Source organism: Hemitrygon akajei, chromosome 2 (assembly GCF_048418815.1).
Source record: "Hemitrygon akajei chromosome 2, sHemAka1.3, whole genome shotgun sequence".
NCBI classification, from domain to species: domain Eukaryota; kingdom Metazoa; phylum Chordata; class Chondrichthyes; order Myliobatiformes; family Dasyatidae; genus Hemitrygon; species Hemitrygon akajei.
In genome coordinates, this window is record NC_133125.1 from 176,412,697 (window position 1) to 176,431,440 (window position 18,744).

General features: G+C 43.2%; 1 protein-coding gene across 3 annotated transcripts in view; it reads right to left on the minus strand.

Annotated features, from left to right (window-relative positions):
• The window catches only part of LOC140718725 (uncharacterized), a 204,252-nt gene that overhangs the window by 123,289 nt on the left and 62,219 nt on the right, over nt 1-18,744 (minus strand). For all 3 annotated transcript variants that reach the window (XM_073032830.1, XM_073032827.1, XM_073032835.1), the window contains 3 exons: nt 11,654-11,746; nt 8,236-8,343; nt 2,243-2,335 (listed from right to left, as the gene is read on the minus strand). In XM_073032830.1, coding sequence (XP_072888931.1) covers nt 2,243-2,335; nt 8,236-8,343; nt 11,654-11,746 — 294 coding nt within the window. The remainder of the gene's footprint in view (nt 1-2,242; nt 2,336-8,235; nt 8,344-11,653; nt 11,747-18,744) is intronic.

Consider the following 18,744-nt stretch of genomic DNA (forward strand, 5'->3'; position numbering starts at 1 on the left):
CAAATTAGAGACTTTCTGCGTCCACAAATGCATACATTTCCCAAAAGTCCAGATATGAATTTACTTGGTACAATTTTAAATTTGAAACCTTTCCATCATGGATCTATATTTAATATTTATGATACATTATTGGGAATGAGAAATATTCCTTAGGACAAAATTAAAAATCTCTGGGAACAAGACTTACAGATTCCAATTTCTGAGGATACTTGGAATGAAATTTTTAAATTGGTTAATACCTCATCGTTATGGGCCTATCATTCCCTTCTACAATTTAAAGTGGTTCATAGGGCCCACAAGACTAAAGATAAACTGTCTCGTTTTTATTCTGAGATATCTCCCTATTGTGATAGAAGTAACAATGGAGAAGCTTCACTAATTCATATGTTTTGGACTTGTCCGAGTCTTGAAAAATATTGGAAGGAAGTATTCCAAACATTTTGGTGCTTTTTAAAGTAAATTTTAAACCTAATCCTTTAACTGCCTTATTTGGTATTGTTGGAGGAAATGATATTGTTTTGGAGACACATGATTTGGACATTTTGGCTTTTATTTTTCTTATAGCCAGAGGGCATTGTTGCTTAAGTGGAAGGATGCCACTCCACCTACTCATGCTCATTGGTTAAATGATGTTACATCATGTTTAAATTTAGAGAAGATTCTCTGTTCAATTTCTGAACCTAGACAAGACTTTTTAATGTTGTGGGGACCTTTTTGAAGTATATTCAAAATCTTTGATTTGCTATTAAGCAGAGATGTTGGCTAAGAATATGTTTTACTATATGATAAGGATTTTTTCCTTTTCTTTTTTTAAAACCAAACAGCTGTTTTTTTTCTGGTCGTGGGTTTAGATTTTTTTGCATCATAAAATTATCTTTTTTCAGTATTACGTTTAAATTTAATTTATATGGATACGGGGTAATGAGATTATATTTGTGATTCCAATATATTGTAATTGATATATATTATATATCCTATTTATTTTGTATTCTTTTATGTAAGAAATCAATAAAAGTATTGAAAAAAAGAAGGCTCTTGTGGTCAGCACATGATCACAGACCTGGAACAGGAGCAAGTGACTGAGAACCTGAGCTGTTCAAAATTACCACCGGGGACCTGTGAAACAACTTCACATGGATAAAGTGGCTGATATTTGTGGGGTGCAGACTGGGACTGGAATCCCAGGGTCCAGATTAAGCTCTGGGAAATCCACACCTCACTGAAATGGAGATCAGCAGAGTCAACTGAAGGAGCTGGGTGAAGGGGAACAAAACAACACCAGCAGAGTCAATGGTTGTTGTTGGGCTGGTTGGGTGTACTGAAGTTTGTAAGTCCTGAACATCTTGACCAGCAGAAACAGTTTTTAATCAGCCTGTCTGTGACTGTTCTCATCCTGAAAACTGTCATTATTTCACTCCTTAACTGTCTAGTGCACCCTAGTTTCTGTAATCTCTGCATGTAATTTGACATTTCAGCAAATTTCCACTGCTCCCCCCCCCCCTCCCCGCAAAGACCAATTCCTCCTTCCTGTGATGTGTGGCCCAGATCTGCGGACGTGGTTTCACCAGAGCTTTGATGTCTGTAGCACAAGTCCTATTCTCCTGTACTCCTGTAGTCTGTGTCGAAAGACCCATATTTCATTGGTTCCATTGCTGACACTGTACACATGTCCATGACATGTTATTGTTTGATGAACACAGACCACACAGGGTTAATGGATCACAATTTTGAAACTAATTTGCCCTGTCCTTTTTAAATCCAATAAAAGACATTATATTCACCTGCATTAAAGTCCATTGGCATAACTCTTTCCCATTTGTACCAACTTTCTGTGATTTATTGCTGCCCTGTTACAATGTCACTGGAAACTTGTTTGTTACTGTTTAAAATCCCATCACCGGACTCAACCTGATGAAAAGTTGCAGTCACAACAGATTCACCACCATCAATTCCCCACTCTGGTCAGTCGTATGCTTTCAGTTCCATCAGGTTCACCTTTGGGAGTTTATCAAGCAGCTTCTGGAAGTCCGGACACACCCTGTATAACCTACAGTGTCTATATTGGGTCAAACCTCCAGCAGGTCTCCCAGTCCCCAGCTGTAGACTGTGGGGCTGAGGACTGCAGGTGCTGGTGTTCCATATAAAGCAGTTCACAATGTACTGACTGAGATACTCATTCCATTCCTGCACTGAGTAACATAGCGACCATTTTAATGTAATTTAAGAATATTTGTGCACATACCTTTAGACACAATCCAGCAAATGAGGGCAATGAGGATGAAGACAAGAGCCACAATGTTACAAATATTCAGGCACCACAACCACTGCTTGTCTTCTAGAGTCCACAGGGAGAAATGAACAACAACATTAGAACTGTTTCAAACTGTTTCAAAACTGATCAACACAATCAGTTCTACATATGTTTCAGTGGACAAGTGTTCCAGATAACAGACATGGACTGGGATTGGTCGGGTTAGCTGTAATAATGAATGTCCTAAACATGAGTCTATCCCACCAGGTTGGAAAAGGACCAGGTGTCAGAGCAATGCAGTGGGGGAGGGTCAGAGAGTTCCCTCCACTGTCAGTGTGTGGAGATCCCCGGAGAGACTAAAGACCTTGTCGTTAGTTCTGGAAATATATTGTAAAACCTGGGTATCCATTATCCTCAGGCTGTGAAGATGGAAATGGCAGGGAGACTGCAGTCTCTCTGTGTACACACTGAGCCAATGAGACAAGACCCCACTGTAAATAAACTCAGTCGTATTATCCCAGTGATCAAGTGCTGCAATTGACATGGTCCTACCGATCAGCCAATCAGGATGGTGGAATTGGGAGAAAGTTCTGGAGAAAGCTGGGCGGAGGGACATTTGTGACGGACACTGGTGGTATTCTCAGTCATTTGGCGCGTGATGGAGAGAGGAGAGGATCGGGAGATGCAGCCACAGGATTAAATCTGACGGAAAGGCGTGATTCAAAGGAGTCCAAGATGGGAAGTTCGACTGGAGATCGGAAATGAGGAGTTGACGCCATGAGTAAGGAACACACCCAGACTTTGGAGGATACAATCTCCAACACTGTGCACATTTCAACAGCTGCTGAAACTGAAGGGAGCTGGAATTATCAAGGAGTCCTTATGTGTCAGAGTACAAATGTGTTGACTATTGGACACGGAACCAACATACAGTCACTGACAAATATACTGTTCCATGGATTGAGGATGCTCTGGCCTGCCTGAATGGAGCAAAATGGTTCAGTGTGCTGGACCTAGGGAGTGGGTATTATCAGATCCCCATTAGTGAAGCTGAGCAGGAGGAGTCAATGTTCATATGTCTACTTGGATTCTTCTGGTTTGAAATAATTTCCCAGGGCATATCAGGACCACAGCTACTTTCCAACATGCCATGGAGAAGACTGTTGGGATATGAAGTTGCTTGAGGTACTGGTGTACATGGATGATCTCATAGCGTTCGAGTCCACACTGGAGGAGCACAAGACGAGACTAATGAAGATGCTAGACTGCCTGAAAACTGAAGGGTTAAAACTGTCACTGGACAAATGCCAGTTCTGCAAGATGTCAGCAAATTACATCAGGTACATAGTCTCTCAGGATGGAATAGCTATGTATCTGTCCAAGGTCGAGGCGGTGACCACATGGCCAAGGCCCAAGAATGTGAGAGCTCTACACTCATCCCTTGGATTCTGTGGGTTCCACCAGAGATATGAGAAGGATTACTCCAATGTAAGCCACCCTTTGAATCAGCTTTTGTGTGGTTACCCCCCCTTGAGGAATAAAAGGAGGAGAATGAAAGGAGAAGAAAGTAATGTTTATCTTTGCCCTTTGTAGCCTCTCAGAGAAAGATGGGATGCAAAATATGAAGAAGCCTTTCAGCTACTGAAAGAGCTGCTGACTGAAGCACTTGTGTTGGCCTTTGCAAACCCTAGTTGCCTTATGTCCTGCTTACCAACGCCAGCCCCGAGGGTTTAGCGGCTGATCTCGATGAAGGGATTAAAAGTAACATTAGCAAATTTGCAGATGACATAAAGCTGGATAGTAGTGTGAAATATGAGGAAGATATTAGGAGAATGCAGGGTGTCTTAGACAGTTTGGGTGAGTGGGCAGATGCATGGCAGATGCAGTTTAATGTGGATAAATGTGAGGTTATTCACTGGTGGCAAGAACAGGAAGGCAGATTACTATCTGAATGGTGTCAAGTTAGGAAAAGGGGAAGTACAACGAGATCTAGGTGTCCTTGTTCATCAGTCACTGAAAGTAAGCAAGCGGGTACAGCAGGCAGTGAAGAAAGCTAATGGCATGTTGGCCTTCATAACAAGGGGAGTTGAGTATAGGAGCAAAGAGGTCCTTCTGCAGTTGTACAGGGCCCTGGTGAGACCACACCTGGAGTATTGTGTTCAGTTTTGGTCTCTAAATTTGAGGAAGGACATTCTTGCTATTGAGGGAGTGCAGTGTAGGTTCACAAGATTAATTCCCAGGATGGCGGGACTGTCATATGTTGAGAGATTGGAGCGACTGGGCTTGTATACACTGGAATTTAGAAGGATGAGAGGGGATCTGATTGAAACATATAAGATTATTAAGGGATTGGACACTCTAGAGGCAGGAAAAATGTTCCCGATGTTGGGGGGAGTCCAGAACTAGAGGCCACAGTTTAAGAATAAGGGGTAGGCCATTTAGAACAGAGTTGAGGAAAAAAATTTTCACCCAGAGAGTTGTGGATCTATGGAATGCTCTGCCTCAGAAGGCAGTGGAGGCCAATTCTCTGGATGCTTTCAAGAAAGAGTTAGATAGAGCTCTTAAAGATAGCAGGGTCAAGGGATATGGGGAGAAGGCAGGAACTGGGTACTGATTGTGGATGATCCAGCCATAATCACATTGAATGGCAGTGCTGGCTTGAAGGGTTGAATGGCCTACTCCTGCACCTATTGTCTATTGTTCTATATCAGGACCAGAGAAAGGATTGGGACCAGTTGCTTTTGTCAGCTGGAGTCTGTCACCCTCTGAACGAAACTACCCTATGCACAAATTGGGCTGTGGTGGATAAGTTAGGTGACTATCGATTCAGTGCCAAGTTGGAGGTGCGGATAGACAACAATCCTGACCTTGGTGAGGTTGGATGCCACAGGTCACCGTTGGTCAGCAGCATTGTCTGTTTATGATTTCAGCCTGAAATATCAGCTGGGGAATCAGAACATTGATGTGAAGTCATTGTCCAGATGGTCACATGAGGTGTTGGAAATGGACGGAGACTGGGATTCCCTGGTGTCATGAACTATTGATTACCTGACTGGCAGACCACAGTACGTGCGCTTGCAATACTGTTTGTCAGACAGAGTGGTCAGCAGCACTGGGGCTCCACAGGGGACTGTCCTATCTCCCTTTCTCTTCACCATCTACACCTCGGCCTTCAACTACTGCACAGAGTCTTGCCATTTTCAGAAGTTTTCTGATGACTCCACCATAGTTGGATGCATCAGCAAGGGAGATGAGGCTGAGTACAGGGCTACGGTGGGAAACCTTGTCACATGGTGTGAGCAGAATCATCTGCAGCTTAATGTGAAAAAGACTAAGGAGCTGGTGGTGGACCTGAGGAGGGCTAAGGCACCGGTGACCCCTGTTTCCATCCAAGGGGTCAGTGTGGACATGGTGGAGGATTACAAATACCTGGGGATACGAGTGGACAATAAACTGGACTGGTCAAAGAACACTGAGGCTGTCTACAAGAAGGGTCAGAGCTGTCTCTATTTCCCGAGGAGACTGAGGTCTTTTAACATCTGCCGGATGATGCTGAGGATGTTCTACTAGTCTGTGGTGGCCAGTGCTATCATGTTTACTGTTGTATGCTGGGGCAGCAGGCTGAGGGTAGCAGACACCAACAGAATCAACAAACTCATTCGTAAGGCCAGTTATGTTGTGGGGGTGGAACTGGACTCTCTGACGGTGGTGTCTGAAAAGAGGATGCTGTCCAAGTTGCATGCCATCTTGGACAATGTCTTCCATCCACTCCATAATGTACTGGTTAGGCACAGGAGTACATTCAGCCAGAGACTCATTCCACCGAGATGTAACACTGAACATCATAGGAAGTCATTCCTGCCTGTGGCCATCAAACTTTACAACTCCTCCCTCGGAGTGTCAGACACCCTGAGCCAATAGGCGGGTCCTGGAATTATTTTTTCCACTTGGCATGACTAACTTATTATTATTTAATTATTTATGGTTTTATATTGCAATATTTCTTCACTATTCTCGGTGGTGTGGCTGTAACAAAACATTGTTTCCCTCGGGATCAATAAAGTATTTTTTAATACCAAGACCTACAGACTGGTCCGAGATCGGTTCTATTGGCCCTGAATGAAGCCTGAGGTTGAAGAGTAATGTAAGTCCTGCATTTGATCTTTTTGGAGGAAGCAGAAGTTGGCTGATGACTGGGTGTCTACGCTTTGCATAGTGGTGAGCCAGATGCCAAATGTGCTAGTTTGGGGTAGGGAACAGGTGTAGGGAGGGAAAAGGGGATGGGGAATGGTGAAGGAGAGTGGAGGACATTACCATAAGTTTGAGAAATCGATGTTCATGACAGCAGGTTGGAGGCTATCCAGACGGAATATAAGATATTGTTCCTCCAACCTGAGTGTGGTGTCAGTGCGACTAGAGGAAGCCATGGATTGACATATCAGAATGGGAATGGGAAGTGGAATTAAATGGGTGGCCACTGGGAGATCCCGCTTCTTCTGGCAGGTGGAGCATAAATGCTCAGTGAAACGGGCTCCGAATCTACATCAGGTCTCATCGATGTGAAGGAGGCCCCATCTGAAGCACCAGATACAGTATATGACCCCAACAGACTCACAGGTGAAGTGTCACCTCACCCGGAAAGACTATTTGGGGCCTTGAATAGTAGTGAGGGAACAGGAGTACTGGCAGGTGAATCACTTGTTTCATTTGCAAGGATAAGTGACAAGAGGAAGATCAGTGGTGAGGAATGAATGGACAAGGGAGTTGCGTAGGGACCAATCCCTGTGGAAAGCAGAAAATGGGCAGAGGGAGGGAAAGATGTACTTGGTGGTGGGATCCTGTTGGAGATGACGGAAGTTCCAGAGAATTATGTGCTGGACACGGAGGCTGGTGGGATGGTAGGAGAGGACAAGAAGGACCCTATCCCTGCTAGGGTGGAAATGAGGAAGGGGTAAGATGGGCTGGAAAATGGCAGATGGAATTTGATGCAGACAAGTGTGAGGTATTGCACTTCCATTGGACCATCCAGGGTAGGTCTTACACAGTGAACGGTCGGGCACTGAGGAGTGTGGTAGAACAAAGGGATCTGGGAATATAGGTCCATAATTCATTGAAAGTGGAGTCACAGGTAGATAGGGTCATAAAGACAGTTTTTGGCACTTTGGCCTTCACAAATCAAAGTGCTGAGTACTGGAGATGGGGTGCTATGTTGAAGTTGTACAAGACGTTGGTGCGGACTAATTTGGAGTAACGCGTGGAGTTTTGGTCACCTACCTACAGGAAAGATGTAAACAAGGTTGAGAGAGTGCAGAGGAAATTTACACTCTGAGAGACCTGAGTTATATGGAAAGATTGATCAGGTTAGGATTATATTCCCTGGAATATAGAATATTGAGAGGAGATTTGACAGAGGCACACACAATTATCAGGGGTAGAGACAGGGTAAATTCCACTGATGTTGGGTGGGACTACAATCAAGAGTTCACAGGTTAAGGGTGAAAGGTGAAAAGTTCAAGGGGAACATGAAAGTCGTGAGAGCATGGAAGACGCTGTCAGCACAAGTGGAGCTTGCAAGCTCGATTTCGATGTTGAAGAGAAGTTTGGATCGGTACATGGACAGTAGGGGTAAGGAGGGCTGTGGTCCTGGTACAGGTCAATGGGTGTTTAAATGGTTTGGCATGGACTAGATGGGCCGACAGGCCTGTTACTATGTTGTATTTTTCTATGACACTCCCTCCCCAGGGTCACTTCTCCCAAAACCCCCTCTGCAATCAGGTCAGAGTTGACTCCAGAACAACTCCAGATATTCTGTGTCACCACTTCATATCTCAACCTGTCAATCATGTAGGACAATTGCATTCTGGGTACCACAGGAATCCAGAGACTCTGTGGGGATGGGGGGTGGGGGTGTGGGAGGAGTTCATTTTGTCAACATGAGTCACTTGGTATTTATGCTGAAGTTCAAATTAGACAATAACAGGTACCTGGGTATTTTTTCCTCGACCAGAACATCAATATAATAGCATATACTGTAGAAAACACCAGTCCCACGATCGATGTAATGGCAACTCCTACATCCTCTGGTCTGAGGCCTGCAGTTAAAAACAGTTGAATAACTGTATCTGTAACCAAATCAAGGTGATAAGAGGAGAGAATGCTGCCTCTTGAACAGAAGGCTGATGCCCACATGAACTGAAAAACTCAGCTAATTTCCTGTGAAGAGGGACAGCAGTGACCTTCTCCAATTTCACACACCTTTCATCACACTCTGTTCAAGAGCAGATCTCTGCCAATGATCTCGTGCAGTCAGTGTGGGAGGGGATGTGGAACGTGGTTTACACTGAGCAAGGCTGAACAAAAAGCAGTGTGACAGAAACCGACAAGCTGATGAGTGATGCTGGTTTCATATTTCCTCATGATACAGAGGGACGTCACTGACACTTTGTCAGTTCTCAGAGCAAATCCCATCAACCCCATTGCCAACCACCCCCCTATTTCCCTGCAACCTATTTCCTGTCCGTGCTTCACCTGCTACTTGCTGAGGATTCCCAGCAGATTCAGTTTTTAACTCCAGGAGCAGGTGATTTATTCCCTCGAATGGTTCATGGCTGACAAATGACCCAGCTCCACACGGCCAGTGTTACGGAGGCTTTGTGGGGACGGGGACTGAGACCAGAACCCCCAGGATCCAGATAAAGATCTGGGAAATCTACACCACACTCACTCAAATGGCAAAACTAAAACAGAGAGAATCAGCAGAGTCACGGGAAGGAATGGAGGGAGGGGGAAAGAAAATCAGCACTGGCAGAATAAATGGTTGTTGTCGGGGTGTTTGGGAGCCCTGAGGGATGAAGGTCAGTAATTAATAGCTGCGGGTGTCCCTGACATGGAAATGATGGGGCATGAGGTTGACCGGCACCCACAGTTCCCGGTTACATTTGTACTGTGTGTGCTACTCTTTTTTCCCTCCAGGAAATGGGATTCCCAGTTGTAAAACACTGGAGCATACCAATGTTCTGTAATGAAATTTCCTGCCCCAAATTTCCCATTCCCAGATGCCCTCAAGCGGCAGCAGGACTCTCTATCTCCCAGTGACCTTTTATTCAGACCATAAGATATAGGAGCAGAATTAGGCATTTGGTCCATCGAGTCTGCTCTGCCATTTCATCATGGCTGATCAAATTAAATACGAGTATACTATGCATTAAGACTTTGCTCCCTGCGGCAAAGAATTCCACAGATTCCACAGGCACTCTCTGGCTAAAGAAATTCCACCTCATCTCTATACAGAATAAGAATCTGGTTTAGTATCACCGACATGTGATGTGAAATTTGTTTATTTATTATTATGTTTTATTTTATTTATATTTTTCTCTCTGTGAGATTATGTATTGCATTGAACTGCTGCAGCTAAGTTAACAAATTCATGTCATCTGCCAATGATAATAAACCTGATTCTGATTCTATACTAATCCTCTTGAAATAAATGCTAACATTGCATTTGCCTTCCTCACCACAGACTCTATCTGCAAATTAACCTTCAGGGAATACTGCACAAGGACTCTCAAGCCCCATTGCACCTCATTGTTTTGTATTTTCTCTCCATTTAGAAAATAGTAAACCCTTTCACTTTCTCAAGCAAAGCGCATGACCACACACTTCTTGACACTGTATTCCATCTGCCATTTTTTTGTACATTCTCCTAATCTGTCTGTCCTTCTGTAGCCTCTTTACTTCCTCAAAACGGCCTGTCAATCCATCTATCTTTATATCATCTGCAAACTTTGCAACAAAGCCTTCAATTCCATCATCCAAATTATTGTCAGGACAATAGTCGCAAAATAAATCAATCTTTTGATTTCTGTCTTTATCTGTGGTCTTACTAACATCTGCCTCCACAACCTCTCCACTGACTGTTCTGGCACTCTGGTTCCCATCTCCCTGCAACTCCAGTTTAAATCCCACCATGAAGCATTAACAAACCCTCCCTCTCCAGTTCAGGTACTAGCCGTACCTTCTGTATTGGTCTCACCAAAATGGTATACCTGTTCTTGAAGGGGATGGTCACAGGGCTACTCTACACTGCTTCCTTAACCTCTTTCCCCTTTCTGACTGTCACCCATTTTCCTGTGTCCTGCATCTTGGGTGTAACTACCACTTGATATGTCCTATCACCTCCTCAGCCTCATGAATAACCTGGAATTCATCCAGTTCCAGCTCCAATTCCTTAATGCTCTTTGTTAGAAGCTGCAGCTGGATGCACTTCCCACAGGTGTAGTTGTCAGAGGCACTGGAGGTCTCCCAGCCTTCCCACATCACACAAGAGGAGCATTTCACTATCCTGCCTGGCATCTCTACTGTTCTAACTGGGCATATATAAAGAAGAGAAGGAAAATAAATTTAAGCTTTTCTTTCCATTGCTTTCTCTGAGTGAAGCCTCTCTTTGATGAAGCCTCGAAGAGCTGAAGTCTCAAGATCACCACTCTGACGATGTCCACTGAGACGATGGACACTGTGCTTGTCCCTGCCTTCCTTTAACTTGCTCTCGCTAATCAATCCCAACCCTGACTGATGACTGGTCACCAAACCATGACCTGTTCCTGCCTTTTATCTTTGAGAAATGAGAAAGATTTATGTCCCCTCCTGATGTCTGGATTGGCTGCTGGTCAAAGCTCTTTTTCTTGTAAATATGACTACTTGTAAAATTTAACTATTTCACCCTTTAACTGTCTCAGATTCATTCAGCACAACCCTAGTATCTGCAAATTCTGCTCAGTAAGCATACACCATAACCCTTAAAGACCAATTTCCCCTTCCTGTGATTTGGGACACAAAATTCCTCTCTGTCTCCAAGACCTATTAAGGACTTGTCAGAATCCTGATGCCCACATGAATTTGTCTGGCTGTAGAGTGGCATTTATCCCTGGTTTTGCTTATTCCCATCTATTAATCACTGTTGATCAAAAAGCTGTTCCCACTTCTCCTTTCTTCATTGGGAAATGTGGTCATGGAAGCTGTCACCCGTCCGTCAATCTGAGACAAGTTGTAATTCAAACACAAATCCTTGCAGGACACCATTAGTCACATTCTCCCAACATGAGCCACGGAATCTTCTGCAAATTATCCCCACACTCTGCCTTGTCCCATTGAGGCAACTGTCTGCTCAGGTCAACATTTTGCCTTCAGTTCCATGAGCATCAGTGAAACGCCATTAAAGTCTAAACCTCCAGCAGATCCCCCTGTGGGAAAGGACTTCAGCTGTGGGACTGAGGACTTCAGGTGCTGGTGGTCCTGGTAAAGCAGTTCACATCCTGACTGAGATACTCACTTCATTCTAAACAAACACCAGAGAACTGAGTTAATCATTTACATGAAAATACAGAATAATATTTTAGCACGTACCTTTAAACGCCATCCAGCAAATTGGAGCAATGACGATGACAATGAGAAAACCAACAACATAGGCAGATGTCCATCTTCTAAATGTACCAACGTCTTTGGATAAATGAAAACTAATCAGTTTCAAAGCCGTAGTTTCAGATCTACACAAATTATTTAACATAAGCATTGACTTAAAATGTGTTCTTTGTAATGAAGATGGACCCTGAGTCAGTCAGGCTTCTTAAACACAGGGAAACCCAACCAATTCAGAAATGTAGCAGAAATCCGAACACCGGACTGAAGAAAGTCCAGGGATCTCTCTCACACTGGCAGCAAGCAGAAAATCCAGGAAACAACAGATAAACACAAACAAACACATATTTGATAACTTCTGTACTCCCTTATCGAGTGTTTGCACATGCAGAATTGTCAGATACACTGCAGTCTCCCTGTATACATATCCAGCAGATGAGGTAACAATCCACTGCAAATCAGCTTTGTATTATTCTAGAGATGGTGAAGGTTTCAGGTGATGTGGTCTTGCCTGTGGTGACAATACCCAGCCCCAGCTACAGCACTGAAGTTCCACTGTGAAGCCTGTTCTGTTGCTGAGGACTGAACCATCACCACACCCAGATGCTCAAGGCTTCAAACAGTGTTCTGGTCCAAGAAAAAACTGAACTCAATGTGAGTGCAGACTAAACTGTCCAAATGCTGGGACATTTAACATGGATAATGACAGTGGTTGTCCAGGAAGTCCATTGGTAACCAGTGATACATGTCTGAGGGATTGTTCACCATAAGATCCAAGGGACACTTTTCCTTCACCCAGATTTTTTAATTTATTCACTCTGATGGGTTCAGTAATTATTTTTTAGAAGCCTACAAGACCATAAGACATAGGAGAAGAATTAGGCTATTTGGCCCATCATGTCTACTCCACCATTCAATCATGGCTAATTCTTTTACCTCTCCTCAGTCCCACTCCCTGTGACCTTTAATGCCTTGGCCAATCAGCAACCTATCAATTTCTGCCTCTAATACAACCAATGACCTGGCCTCCATAGCTGCCTGTGTTAACAAATTCCACAAATTGACCATCTTCTGGCCAAAGAAATTTCTCCACATTTCTGTTTCAAATGGATGTCCCTCTATCCTGGAGTTGTGCCCTCTTGTTCTAGACACCCCCACCATGGGAAACATCCTTTCCACATCTACTCTGTCTAGGACTTTCAAAATTCAAAATCCTTCTAAATTCTAGTGAGTACAGGCCCAGAGCCATCAAACGTTCCTCATATGATAACCCTTTCATTCCCAGAATCCTCCTTGTGAACTTCCTCTGATCCCTCTCAAATGCCAGCACATCTTTTCTTAGAGGAGGAGCTCAAAACTGTTCACAATACTCAAGGTGAGGCCTCAGCAGTGCCTCATAAAGCCTCATCAACAGATCCCTTCTCTTATATTTTAGACCTCCTGAAATGAGTGTTAACATTGCACTTGTCTTCCTCACCACTGTTTCAACCTGCAAGATAAACTTCAGGGTGTTCTGCACAAGGATTCCCAAGTGCCTTTGCATCTCAGATTTTTCGATTATCCCCCTGTTCAGAAAATAGTCTTCACATTTATTTCTACCACCAAAGTGCATGACCATGCATTTTCCAACATTGTATTTCATTTGCCACTCTCTTGCCACTCTTCTCCTCATCTGTCTAAGTCCTTCTGCATCCTCCCTTTTTCCTCAACACTACCAGTCCCTCCACCAATCTTTACTTCATCTGCAAATTCGGCAGCAAAGCCATCTATTCCAGGCTTTCTCAACCGGGTTCAGTGAGAGTTTGTGATTGAAAATAAACTTTGTTTATTTGAACTCCATGCAACGTGTGATGCTAGCACTCACAGTGGTTGGCCGTGACTGAGCAGACCCGTTAGCAATCTCATTAGAGGTCTCTCAGCCCAGTATGGCAGTGCAGAGTAGGGCCGTGTTTATTTGGCCATTGACAGATGTTGAGAACTGTATTGCATGGAGGGATGGACAGTAGGCTGATAAATGGTGAGTACTATATTACACAGAGGGGAGGGTGGTAGGCTGATAATTGGTGAGCGCTGTACTGCACGGAGGGGTGGACAGTAGGCTGATAATTGGTGAGTGCTGTACTGTACAGAGGGGAAGACAGTAGGCTGATAATTGGTGAGCGCTGTATTGCACGGAGTAGAGGGTGGTTGTCTGATAATTGGTGAGTGCTGTACTGTACGGAGGGGAGGACAGTAGGTTGATGAGGAGCGTGAAGTTTGTTTTCAGAACATTGAATGGACTCCCCCATTTTTATATTTTCTAACCCCCGTGTTTTACAGACATGTCTGATGTTCCAATGTGGTGATTTTTGAATTACAGTCTTTTGAGTCATTTCACTGCAGTAGTGCAACAATGGACACAAACAGTCTGTCTCTACAATGAAAGCTATTTATCAATGGGTTTTTCATGGACTGGTGATCCAAGTTGTCCTATTCCATTGAGCCCAGTCTGTGACAAACAACTTACTGCGTCCTTCCTGCGTCTCCTCTTCTCTTCAGCAGTCGCTCTTCTGGATTCCTGAAAATTCCTGTCTACACCGTGGATCAGTGTTCTCCAGCGGTCTCTGTCACAAGCCAGCTGCTGCCACTCATTCACCTCGATATCTGTCTGAGAGAGCTGCTACTTAAGTTGGTCTTTGTGCCTCTTGTGCAGGACATGGTGATCTCTCTTTCCCTGAGAGAGTTCTCTGTAGAGTACAGCTTTCGGTAACCTGGAGTTGTCCATGTGAGACGTGTCCTGGCCAGCAGAGCTGCCTGAGCAGCAAAGTGGCTTCAATGCTTGGACGTTGAGCTTCTCAAGGGCACCATTCTTAGAGACACGATCTGGTCAGCTAATACCCACGATGGAGCAGAGGCAGCACTGATGGAAGTACTTGAGCAACTGGATTTGCTTGCGGTACAAGACCCAGGCTTCGGAGCCTTATAGCAGTGTTGTGATGACGGCAGCCCTGTACACCTGGGTTTTTGTGGACAGACTCAGCTGGTGTTCTTCCACACGTTTCTGGAGGCATCTGAAGGCACTGCTACCTCTGTCAAGTCGATTGTCAACGTCCCTTACTACCGTAGCGTCATTGGATCTGACACTGCTCAGGTAGGTGAACATGGTGAGAGGGTGGTCGTCAGTGATGATCCGAGATGGGTTGTAAACTCCACGAGGGGGCTTCTGATGGAGGATCATTGTTTTTTTCAGACTGGCTGTTAACCCCAAAGCCCTTGCAGCCTTGGTGAACTGAGTGACTGCAGCCTGTAGCATGTCCTCTGTGTGCGTGAGACGAGCACAGTTGTCCATAAATAGTAGCTTGAGAATGGGCTCCAACATGGATTTTGTTCGGGTGAGAAGGCGACCACTCTCAAACAGTTCGATAAGTCAACATGTTGATGACATGTCACATGATGCTGAAGCTGTTTTGTGTGATAAAGTGAAAAACAACAGCTTCTCTATCCAGGGTGATGAGTCAACAGATTTGACCAATAGATGTCATGCTGTAACATTTGTAAAATTTCCAAAATGATGGTAAAATTCATTTTTCTGTTGCAAAGTACTGTCCAAAACAAGCTAAGGCCAAAATATACTCAATGTTTTGTCTTCCTATCCGGAAACAAAAGGCCTGTCTTGGAGGAACCGTGTTGGCATCTGTACTGATGCTGCCCCTCGATGGCTCCATGAGAGGTTTCATTTCTCTAGTAAAAAAGAAAATCCTGATGGTATCACAACACACTGCTTTCTTCACAGAGAGGTGATGATGTCAAAAACTCTTGGAGATGAAATGAGAAAGTTCTGGATGATGCTTCAGAAATGGTTGACTTTATTAAACAAAGACCAGTTCACTTGAGAATGTTTAAAAAAGTGTGAAAGCCTGGACAAGGAGCACACCGATCTCCTCCACATACAGAAATCTGGGGGCTGAGCAGAGGAAGAGTTCTCAACAGGATGTCTGAACTGGAAGGTGAATTGCAGGAATACTCGCAAGAAAATAGTATAACCATATAACCAAATAACAATTACAGCATGGAAACAGGCCATCTCAGCCCTTCTAGACTGGCACGAATGCTTACTCTCACCTAGTCCCACTGACCTGCACTCAGCCCATAACCCTCCATTCATTTCCTGTCCTTATACCTATCCAATTTTACTTTAAATGACAATATCGAACCTGCCTCTACCACTTCTACTGGAAGCTCACTCCACACAACTACCACTCTCTGAGTAAAGAAATTCCCCCCTAGTATTACCCCTAAACTTTTGCCCACTAACTCTCAACTCATGTCTTCTTGTTTGAATCTCCCCTACTCTCAATGGAAAAAGCCTATCCACATCAAGTCTATCTATCCCCCTCATAATTTTAAATACCTCTATCAAGTCGCCCCTCAACCTTCTACGCTCCAAAGAATAAAGACCTAACTTGTTCAACCTTCCTCTGTTACTTAGGTGCTGAAACCCAGGTAACATTCAAGTAAATCTTCCCTGTACTCTCTCTATTTTGTTGACATCTTTCCTATAATTCAGTGACCAGAACTGTGCACAGTACTCCAAATTTGGCCTTACCATTGCCTTGTAAAATTTTAACATTACATCCCAATTCCTATACTCATTGCTCTGATTTATAAAGGCCAGCATACCAAAATCTTTCTTCACCACCCTATCCATATGAGATTCCACCTTCAGGGAAATATACACCATTATTATTAGATCGCTCTGTTCTACTGCATTCTTCAATGCCCTTCCATTTACCAAGTATGTCCTATTTTGATTATTCCTACCAAAATGTAGCACCTCACACTTATCAACATTAAACTCCATCTGCCATCTTTCAGCCCACTCCTCTAACTGGCCTAAATCTCTCTGCAAGATTTTAAAATCTACTTCATTATCCACAACACCACCTATCTTAGTATCATCTGCATACTTACTAATCCAATTTACCACCCTATCATCGAGATCATTAATGTATATGACAAGCAACATTGGACCCAGTACAGATCCCTGAGGCACACCACTAGTCACCGGCCTCCAACCTGACAAACAGTTATCCACCACTACTCTCTGGCATCTCCCATCCAGCCACTGTTGAATCCATTTTACTACTTCAATATTAACACCTAACGATTGAACCTTCCTAACTAACATTCCATGTGGAACCTTGTCAAAGGCCTTACTGAAGTCCATATAGACAACATCCACTGCTTTACCCTCATCAACTTTCCTCGTAACCTCTTCAGAAAATTCAATATTTGTCAAACACGACCTTCCACGCACAAATCCATGTTGACTGTTCATAATCAGACCCTGTCTATCCAGATAATTATATATACCATCTCTAAGAATACTTTCCATTAATTTACCCACCTATGACGTCAAACTGACAGGCCTATAATTGCTAGGTTTACTCTTAGAACCCTTTTTAAACAATGGAACAACATGAGCAATACGCCAATCCTCCGGCACCATCCCTGTTTCTAATGACATTTGAAATATTTCTGTCAGAGCCCCTGCTGTTTCTACACTAACTTCCCTCAAGGTCCTAGCGAATATCCTGTCAGGATATCCTGTTTCCCTTACCTTACACAATTCAATATCCTTCTCCTTAGTGAATACCGAGAAAAGAAATTGTTCAAAATCTCCCCCATCTCTTTCGGCTCTACACATAGCTGTCCACTCTGATTCTGTAAGGGACCAATTTTATCCCTCACTATCCTTTTGCTATTAATATAACTGTAGAAACCCTTCGGATTTATTTTCACCTTACTTGCCAAGCAACCTTGTATCTTCTTTTAGCTTTTCTAATTTATTTCTTAAGATTCTTTTTACATTCTTTATATTCCTCGAGCACCTCATTTACTCCATGCTGCCTATATTTATTGTAGATCTCTCTCTTTTTCTGAACCAAGTTTCCAATATCCCTTGAAAATCATGGCTCTCTCAAACTTTTAACCTTACCTTTCAACCTAACAGGAACATAAAGATTCTGTACCCTCAAAATTTCTCCTTTAAATGATCCCTATTTCTCTATTACATCCTCCCTATAAAACAAATTTTCCCAATCCACTCCTTCTAAATCCTTTCTTCTTTTTGTTTTTTTCAGATTTTGCTGAGAGCTTTGACGATGAAGAATGTCTGCAGAAACTAGCCTACTTAGAAGACATTTTTCTTCATATGAACCAGTTGAACAAGTCTCTGCAAGGTGCTGGAGAAAACGTTTTGACTTAAACTGACAAAAATCTTGGGTTTAAAAGGAACTGAATCTTTGGAAAAATCATGTTGCAAAAGGAAATCTTGAAATGTTTCCATTGCTGCTTGGGCTTGAGAGTGAGCAAGGTTCAGAAGGTCTGGAGTCTTATTGAAAACCCCCTGGAATAACTGCAGAACAAAATTGAACAGTATGTTTCCTCCCTTTCAACACAAGTGTATGACTGGGTGAGGGATCCTTTCTCTGAATCTTCTGTTCAGCCTGAGAACTTGACTTTGAGAGAAGAGGAGGAACTTTGTGAGATGCCGTCTGATCGTGCACTCAAGATAGGATTTACTGACCTGCCCCTGGACAAGTTCTGGATTTCTGTGAAGAAGAGTAGCCTGCCATTCATTGGAAAGCAATGAACATTTTGCTGCAGTTTTCAACTTCTTACATGTGTCAGCAAGCTTTTTCTTGTTTAACAAGCAACACGAACAAGGATAGAGATCGTTTCATTTCAGTGGAAGGTGAAATCTGTGTGTGCTTATCTCAAGTTTGACCCAGAATTGAGTATTTGTGCAAAATACCAAGCACAGGTTTCACATGCTAGGCCTATATTTATGCCTGATCATGTCACTTCGTAAGAAAATGTCTTTTCAAAGTCTTGTATAAAATTGTGTCTTATGCTATATTTTATTCATATTGCATTGGCTTATGGTTTTAGTAACTTTACTATTCAATGTAATCAATAAATTTTCATGTTGTAAAAGCATTAATTAAAATCAATTTAAAAACTTTATTTCAATTAAATTTACCGAGCCTTGTCAGTTTTCTAACTTTAGTCAGTTATTTAACTGAAATTTGTTATGT